General features: G+C 43.8%; 1 protein-coding gene across 8 annotated transcripts in view; it reads left to right on the forward strand.

Moving 5' to 3' along the window:
• Positions 1 to 4401, forward strand: part of PNPLA4 (patatin like phospholipase domain containing 4) — a 28420-nt gene extending 24019 nt beyond the window's left edge. For 7 of the 8 annotated variants that reach the window (XM_027608031.2, XM_035725534.1, XM_035725532.1 and 4 more), the window contains 2 exons: positions 3287 to 3439; positions 4174 to 4401. In XM_027608031.2, coding sequence (XP_027463832.1) covers positions 3287 to 3439; positions 4174 to 4305 — 285 coding nt within the window. In that variant the 3' untranslated portion in view covers positions 4306 to 4401. The remainder of the gene's footprint in view (positions 1 to 3286; positions 3440 to 4173) is intronic. The other variant, XM_027608028.2, reaches the window with a different exon arrangement.
• The last annotated feature ends 4784 nt before the right edge of the window (positions 4402 to 9185 follow it).

The following is a 9185-nucleotide window of genomic DNA, read 5'->3' on the forward strand; positions in this document are numbered from 1 at the left end:
GATTGACTTAGTTCACTCAGCATAACACCCTCCAGTTCCATCCACGTCGTTGCAAATGGCAAGATCTCATTCCTTTTGATGGCTGCATAATATTCCATTGTGTATATATACCACCTCTTCTTTATCCATTCATCTGTCGATGGACATCTTGGCTCTTTCCACAGTTTGGCTATGGTGGACATTGCTGCTATAAACATCGGGGTGCACGTACCCCTTCGGGTGCCTACATTTGTATCTTTGGGGTAAATACCCAGTAGTGCAATTGCTGGATTGTAGGGTAGCTCTAATGCCATGGTACTTACAATAATTATAGCTTTCAACATCTCATTCACTCTCCTGACAAAGTATTCTGTATTCACTTCTTTCTGAACAAAACACCTGAAGACAATTCAGCCCTGCATCAGGTCTTTCTCACGAACATACATATCTCCGTGTCCACCATGAATCCAGGCACACATTGGATGCCCTGAGGTGCTTGCAGGATGAATTCACAGGCCCTTATAGCAGAGATTACTTGCTTAGGTTTTTCTTTAAGAAGCTTTCCCCCTTTAGTTCTGTAACAAGAATTGCCTGAATTCATAAACCTCGGGGCATGTTCTTCATACGTTCCCAGAGCACATCAGTGGGTGAGGCAAAATTTGACAAGTCCTGACATGTGCATAACCTGGCTGTTTAGGTGTGACAGTTACCCCTGTGCCTTTAGAAGTGATACGAAACCATCACGGGAAGAACCAGCACAGTTTGGATTTCTCCCCGAAGAAGATTCTGGAATCACAGAAGCTCATGGCGGTAGTTAGCAGCTTCCACAATGCTGCCCACAAGGTGGGAAGGAGGAGATGACTTGCAGAAATCTGTAGCAAACAGCCAGAGAATTCATGGACAGCATCATTTAAAATGCAGACTTTTAAACTAGAGCACGCTAGCTACAAAATATTTCCACTTTCAATTTGGGGATGAGGAACGTTTACTGCCGTTACTGTTGTTTCCGGAGATTTTGCTAAAATCAGCATGCCTGCGTGAATATGTGGTTTTTGGGAATGATACAGCTCCTGAGAGCATAAATCAGGAGTCCGACGCACTGCACTTGGAGTATCTGAGCTGGTGTCGAGTTATGGTTAATAGAGGAGCTGGTAACGGCGCAAATTTAATCAAGTCATTTGCTAAGCGATACGTTTTCCACCATCATTTATCCAATCAGAACAAGCTAACAAGAGTGAAGAAAATTTGGAGAAGGCATTTTCAGTTGCCGGAAATGGCAGTCATGCACCCTGTGGTAAATTAGAACACTGCAATGCGATGAGCCAGATTGCCCTTCTTTCTCTTAAGTTGACGGCGTCAGATGAGCTCATAGGACGCACGGTACATATTTTTAATTTCCCTTGATGAAAACTACACAGATTTTTACATCATTGGTGATAAAGTCTTTTGAGAATATGAATGATAATTTTGAAAGGTTTTCTTTTTTTTTTTTTTCCCCTCTCTAGGTATTAACATATTCCAGAAATCCGTATCCATGCCCAAAGCAATGAGAAAAACAAAACAAAACAAAACAAAAGGAAGCTCTGGGACAAAGGAGGCACGGAAGTAGATATCGTGAGGCCTTCTCCGTGCAAATCTCCCTTATTTTAAACGGTCCATATAAGCATGTACATACAGAAACATGGGAACATGGGTGTGTCAAACACACACAAACACATATGAATATCTGTGTATACAATACATAGAATGTTATTACATGATAATGTGTGTTATGTTCTTTTAAAGAGAATGACAATATGCAAATTATGCAGATCGGTTTTATTATAATCCAGTCTACTTCTGTTCTCTCCAACACCAAAGTGCAATCCCCGCAAATTTTCAACACACTTTCACTTTTCATGTGTTTACTTTTATTCCCTTTTGGGGGGTGGTGGGGAGGGAGTTACAACGGCCAAAGCCATTGTAAACAGTGCAGGACTGATCATTCAGTCACTAGCTTTAGCAATAAAAATGAGTAAAAAAAACATTAAAAAAAAAAAAAGAAACACACCTTAGAACAAAATGAATGTATGTTTTAACCCAGTCCAGGGCATTTTATACAAACCAGTTTCTCACTCCTCCCCCTGTCTTTGTGCTGAACAGAACAGTTTTGGTTTCCCTACATTGCATTTCAAATGCTCAGGGGAAACTTAGCGTCACAGAATTCTCCACTGAAGATTGTTTTGTGAGGGGTTCTCACACATTATCGGACCGTGTTTTTTCTCTGTCAACTGAAGGATGTTTCCAATCCCAGATACAGCTTGGAGAATTTGTACTTCGGTGCTGTGTGTGTCTGGGTGTTTGTGGTTAGAGCTGACGATGTCAATAGTGTCTGTTCAAAGAGGCTTGAGACTCTTGCTTTTGAAACGGATCGCATAAGGATGATTATCTTCCTGTTTCTTTAGTTGTCCTTTCTCAGCACACAATTGTGCAGGAGCCTCTAGAAGGTTTTCTTAACCTGCTGTGTCCATCTGTCTCCTTTGGGTATTGGGTCTGAAAACAGAACCTCTTCCGAGTTCAGTGGGTTTTTTTTTTTTTTTTTTTTAATATAGTACTTCCCATTCTTTGTGGCTTTAAAACCTCATGTCTTAAACACAGGTGCCGCTCTGGAAATAGAAGGATTTCGGGTTGTTTGGCTTACTTTTACATTTCCTACAGAAAATGCCACCTTCTAGTTCTCGTAATAAAAATGGAAATGTCCTGTGACGGTGGATGGTTTACTCAGTATCGACAGTAAACGTGGCTTTCCACTTTGATTTAATGATGAGCCCCAAACTTATTACATGTCTTCTTGCGTATGCACTGTTGTCATAAACATTTAGGTACATTTTATGTGTAATAATCTAGTTAAAGCTTTTAAACACCTGCAGAGGGGGCGCCTGGGGGGCTCAGGCAGTGAAGCATTTGCCTTGGGCTCACGTCATGATCCCAGCGTCCTGGGATCGAGTCCCGCATCGGGCTCCCTGCTTCTCCCTCTGCCTCCCTCTCTCTGTCTCTCATGAATAAATAAATAAAATCTTAAAAAAAAACAAACAACTGGAGAAGCTTCCTGATTCTGGGAGGCGCTCATTATATGGGCAAATGGTATGTGTACAAAGGTTTGTACAAAACTCGCCAATCTGATGGGCGATGATAAATAGTCATTTAAGAGCATCGCCAGGGCATGGATTCTATCAGAAGGAAAGAGTCCTGTTGAAAAGTCTGTGCTCATCGTCCTGTGGGAGGTGTGTCGTTGACATGTGCTGACAAGCGGTGTTTCTTTCCACAGAAGTGGGTAGATGGAGGCCTCACGAACAGCCTTCCCATCCTGCCCGTGGGCCGGACGGTGACGATCTCACCCTTCAGTGGACGACTGGACATCTCCCCACAGAACAAAGGGCAGCTGGATCTCTACGTCAGTATCGCCAATCAGGACATAACGGTGAGTCAGAGGTTCCGTTACAGTTGAAGATCATCGCCTAAAAACTGCCAGAACTTTGGAAGCCCGTTGACAGTTTTATATACAAATGGCATCTTGTCAGTCGTACGGTTTTTTTACTAGTTTACGACACATGTCATGCACATGGGCCTGGGGGTGCCCATACGCTGTGAGGGCACAAGCCTTTCACTATCCATTATCTGTTTGGGAGAAGTTCGCTTTTGTCTTCACTCCTTCAGGACACGGAACGTATGGCAGGTTTTCAGTGCAACTTTAAGTCGGATCATTTATTTGTTTAAAAAAATGGTGATCATTAAGGATGGCAATATATGGGGGAAAAACTTAGGGGCTCAACTGAATAAGTTACATAAAATATGGACTCCCTGACATCTACTCCCTGTGGTCGTCCACAGGAGGTGATGTTACAGATGGAGACGTGTGTGGTTGTCACATCTGGGGGTGCTATGAGCATCCAGTACGTAGGGGTGAGGGACGCCGCTCAGCATCCTGCGATGCACCACACAGCCCCCTCAACAAACGAGTATCTGGCCCCAGACGTCCACAGTCCCGAGGCTGAGAAACCCTCAGCTCGTCTATGGCTGAAGTTAAACCTTTAAAGTTCGATTTTCTCACACTGATTTTTTTAAAATCACGATGTGTGTCTATGATAAGAAATCTTAGGTTACGTTTGCCTGTACTGCAAGGTCCTATAGCTTCAATTTGTTCTTCTGTTCTAGTTGTCCGTGGCAAACTTGGTGAGGCTTAACCAAGCCCTTTTCCCTCCAAGCAAGAGTAAGATGGAATCCCTCTATCAACATGGGTTTGATGACACCGTTAAGTTTTTACTCAAAGAAAATTGGTTTGAATAGAATGCTTACAAGTTGATAATGTAAAACAGACTTCATACTTTTTTTTTTTTCATTTCTGCCCACATAGTTGTTGATGGAGGTTTCTAATTAAATCATTTAAAAAAAAAAAAAACCTATCGGGATTCTCTATTACTAGTTTTTGTAATATTTGCGATTATTTTTACTGTGCAAGGAAATGAGAGGTGTTTTATTAGGCAGCGTCATGAAGAAGGATGCACACAGGTCATGAGTCCCTATTCAGAGAGCAGTCATGTCCTTTGGAAAATTTAGAAGGGTAAGCAATTTGGGTGAACTATGGGATGTTGAAAAAGGAGGGCCGCCCCTTCCCCTTCCTCAGAATGTAACTGCATGCTTTTAAGGTGAAACATGCATGTTTGCACGGCATACCAGTCATACCAGGGGTGGAGGAACAAAGCTTTGCTTCTCACAGGCGGATGCGATTGTGCCTAGTGAGCAGGCAGAGGGTGGCTGGGACGTGGTAGCCCAGAAGCCTGGCATGTTTCCCTTATTCTTCAGTAGAAAAATTTATGCCTTCCCCACCTTCCTCCTCTTAAAACCCTGACCTCGGCCCTCCCCACCTCCCTCACATGATTGTCCGGCTTTTTAACGCTTCCCCGTTGTAAACCCTGAGGTCTCATTAATACTTCTGTCTCTTTCTCCGTATCTCCGTCTACCTCTTTCCACCTATGTCTTGGTTTCTCTCTCTCTGTTCCTGCAAGGCCATACATCATCAGATGGTTAGCCATTAGTCTATGCACTGGATATATCTACTCTAGGAACCTAGACAACATACCACTACCTGTGAAGAACCAAATCAACCAAGTAGCCCAGTAAATAAGAATTCAATCCAAAATAATCATCCATCTATTATTTTAAGTCATGTTATACTGATTTAGCTCTTCCCTTTCTGAGTAGTAATCCTATCACTTTTGAGGACTTGTATGTGGGTTTATACTAATTCGTGGACACTGTCTCAAGTCTTAAATCTGTTTTTGTGGGGCTTTGCCAAGCATAAGCTCTTAATTACTAAGGGGCAGTTAGAAACAAACCAGTTTCATTGCTTGTCTTTAATTGTTATGCATTTTTCTTTTAACATTTGAAACCATTCTTTAGATCAGTTTTATGGCTCTTAAAGGCTCCAAATACACAATTTTTAGCACATAACCACCTACGATTGCCTCTTTTTTTTATGAGTTATGCAGAGACTCATGATAGGGTAGTGATACTCCTTGGGGTATATATTTCTTGTTACTCTAGAAAACAGGTAATTGAATCTTAATACATTCTTTTACACGTGACATCAACATTTTCAGTTTAGAACATCTGTCTGTTCACTAGATTTCCCCCCTTTTATCATTTTATGTGACTATCCTATTTGTATGATATTTCAATACATTTTTTTATGATGTCTCCCCTGAGCAAATAACAAACGTTAGTGTGTTAGATACCTAAGCTACTGTACCTACTGCTTACATCTTGGACCATGTTGGTGGACAATACTTCCCTTGAAAACCAGGGTAAGCTCATGGACAGGTGGGTGTGCAGTTCAGCCGCGATCTCCCACGAGGGAAAAGCGGCAGTATACTGCAGTGCCTAGTTTCTACGAGCCAGGGCTACTGGACCGAGTTCTCAAGCGGGGCGGGTCACAACGCATGGTCTGTGGCACTCAGAACGCGTCCTCATGCATCTATACTGATGGAAACCAAGCATTCCCAACAGACCCGGATCCTGATAGTTTTGCTGGGTAATTACTGTGATTGTCAACCTGAGAAGTGCCCGGTCCCCTGTCTGGGCAGTTTCCTAATGCCTTTGAATCTGTCATTTAAAATTTCATTAGTCTTTCTATTTTTCTTTTCAGTAACACTCTTTACTTTGTAACTATGGTAACCCACTGTTTCCACTGACAATTAGAGAAACTAGATTTGGTTTTGAAGTTAAATAATGCTCTAAAGGAGCAAGTAGTATATTAAAAAAAAAAACAAAACTCTGTTACATTCTGGTTTCACATTATTGGATGTATTGTGTGGGCACCAGGAGCTTGCAAAGAAACAGCGGTACAGCTCCGGCCATTGAACTAGGAGTCCAGACACACCAGGGCACCTATAATGGGCAGATTTCAGGTACTCTTAATTTTTTTTTTCTGACGGTTTTAAAACAGATACAGGGCGCCTGGGTGGCTCAGTTGGTTAAGCAACTGCCTTCGGCTCAGGTCATGATCCTGGAGTCCTGGGATCGAGTCCCACATCGGGCTCCCTGCTCAGCGGGGAGTCTGCTTCTCCCTCTGACCCTCTTCCCTCTCGTGCTCTCTATCTCTCATTCTCCCTCTCTCAAATAAATAAATAAAATCTTTAAAAAAAAAAAAGAAATGATTTAAAACAGATACATACAAAAACTTTCCCTTTTTGTATTTGTAAATATTAATCACAGAAAGTTTTTGATCCAGTCCCATTAATTTATAATTGAGGAACAATAATTAAGGAAGTTCACGGTTTTGAGGTTTTTCTTGCCTAAGCTTTATCTGCACTATGGCAAAATAAAATTGAAAGTTGCAGTAATTATCCACATAACTCAAAGCGGGAGGAAAAACAATCTCTGCAGGCCACAAAAAGTGGAGACATTTTTAAACAACAATAATAATTACTAATGATTAGTAGCAATTACTGATAATTACTAGTAATTATTATTAATTCCTATTATTATTATTATTTGCAGACCGACAGTTGAGTTGGGCTGAACTGACCATGCAATTAACTCAGATTTGCCCTTAGTTTTGCCTCTGGTGACACAGCTGAACGCTTTGCTTACTCAGCACTAATACGTGGATTTATGTATTCCTGACATTTGTCCATTCAGTATAACTCCTCATGCACTTGACTGACTTCAAGAGGGGCCAAAATTGGATTCAGTCTTTTCCACACTGTAGAGAGTATTTCCGAACATGCATTCCTGCACTCCTGACAATAATAGCATATCCAGCGCAATCTGGAAGTAAGGTGACGTTACGTGGTCAGAACCACGAATGTGCACAAGCGTCCATAAACATACATCTGTACGCAGACATGCATACACCTGAAGTCCACGGCGTGGACCTCTGAACCGCGCAGAGACGACGCGTTTACCTACTGAATTCTTTCATTTACTTACTGGAATTTTTCATTTACGTACCATGTTTACAAATGTCCTTTAAGCTGTATACAGTCAAGTTAACTTTTGCGGGCAGACCAAGGAAAGTGCAAATCGCCGTACCCTCCAGGTGTTTTGGAAAGCCACAAAGTTCGGGCCAGTGCAGGAACATAGCCTTCTCCTGATGGGTTCCGCAGCTTCGCTGTATGATTTTGCAGCTGTGGGCAAGCTCACGGCTGCCGGCAAAGGGCCAGGAAGCTTGAGGGGAAGTGCAGGGTTGCTGCCTTGCCTTTGGTCACAAAGCGAGTAGAGACCATACAGACACACCAGTATCCGCTGCTGGCCACGGAGACGCACCGGTATCCGCTGCCGACCACGGAGACGTACTGTATCCGCTGCTGACCACGGAGATGTGCCGTATCTGCTGCTCACCACGGAGATGCACCAGTATCCGCTGCTGGCCACGGAGACGGGCGGGTATCCACTGCTGACTACGGAGACGCACCGGTATCCACTGCTGGCCACGGACACGCACCGGTATCTGCTGCTGACCACGAAGATGCGCCGGTATCCACTGCTGACCACGGAGATAGACCGGTATCCGCTGCTGACCACAGAGAAGCAGACATACCTGACAGTGGCTTCCATCCAAGGCAGTTAGCAGTACCGGTCCCTCCTAAAGAGGGAGGGGTGTGCTTCACCTCGCTATTTCTGATTGCTCCTTCCACTGGCTGAACAGAATCATGGCAGTGCTGTTGACCATATCAAGGTGTGCTAGTCCCTTTGGGCTGCTAGAACAAAACACCAGACACTGGGTGGCGTATAGACGACAGGGATTTACTTCTCACGGTTCTAGAGGCTGCAAGTCCAAGATGAAGGCACTGGTAGGTTTGCTGTCTGCTGAGCACCAGCTTCCTGGTTCGCACACAGCCATGTTCTCGCTGTGTCTTCACAAGGCAGAGGGGTGAGGGAGCACTTTGGGGGTCTCTTTGATTAGGGCTCTTCGGTCTGGACCGTGTCTCTTCGGTTTCCTTCCGTGTGGACCATTTTATGCAGTCTCTCCTTGACTTCACAGCACTGCGAGGATCAGTGGGAGTTTGGATTATGGGTCCTTTTCTCTGTTCGTTCCCTAGGATGGCCATCACTAGGACCATAAAACAGCAGAAACTGATTCTTTCACAGTTTCAGGAGGCCAGAATCCAAACATCCAGGAGTTGGCCACGTTGGTTGCTCCTGGAGGCTTGAAGAAGACTCTGGTCCATGCCTCTCTCCCAACTTCTGGGGGCGGCTAGCAGTCTTTGGCCTTTCTTGGGTGTGGCGACATCGTTCCAACACCTGCTTGTCTTCACATGGAGCTCCCTGTGCGTGTGTCTGTGTCTGCTGATGTTCTCATCAAGATGCCAGTTTGTGCATTTCGGGACCACCCTAAACCCAGGACGTTCTCATCTTGACATTCGTAATGAATGATATCTGCAAAGACCTACTTCCAAGTGAGCTCACAATCTGAGGTTCTGGATGGACATGACTTTGGGGAGTCACTATTCCACCCATGAGTTATTTCATAGGATTTCCCTCAGCTTGGGTTTATCTCCTGTTTCCTCATGATTGGCAAGGAAATCACAGATGTAATGCTGCCGTTTGGACTCATGGCTTCCTATTGTATGCAGTGGATTATAATCTGCTACTATCGTGACTTATTTTGATGCCCAGATTGGCCTCTTTGGTCAGTGGGAACCCAGTTTGGCTGAGTCCTGTGT

Source organism: Zalophus californianus, chromosome X (assembly GCF_009762305.2).
Source record: "Zalophus californianus isolate mZalCal1 chromosome X, mZalCal1.pri.v2, whole genome shotgun sequence".
Classification (NCBI taxonomy): domain Eukaryota; kingdom Metazoa; phylum Chordata; class Mammalia; order Carnivora; family Otariidae; genus Zalophus; species Zalophus californianus.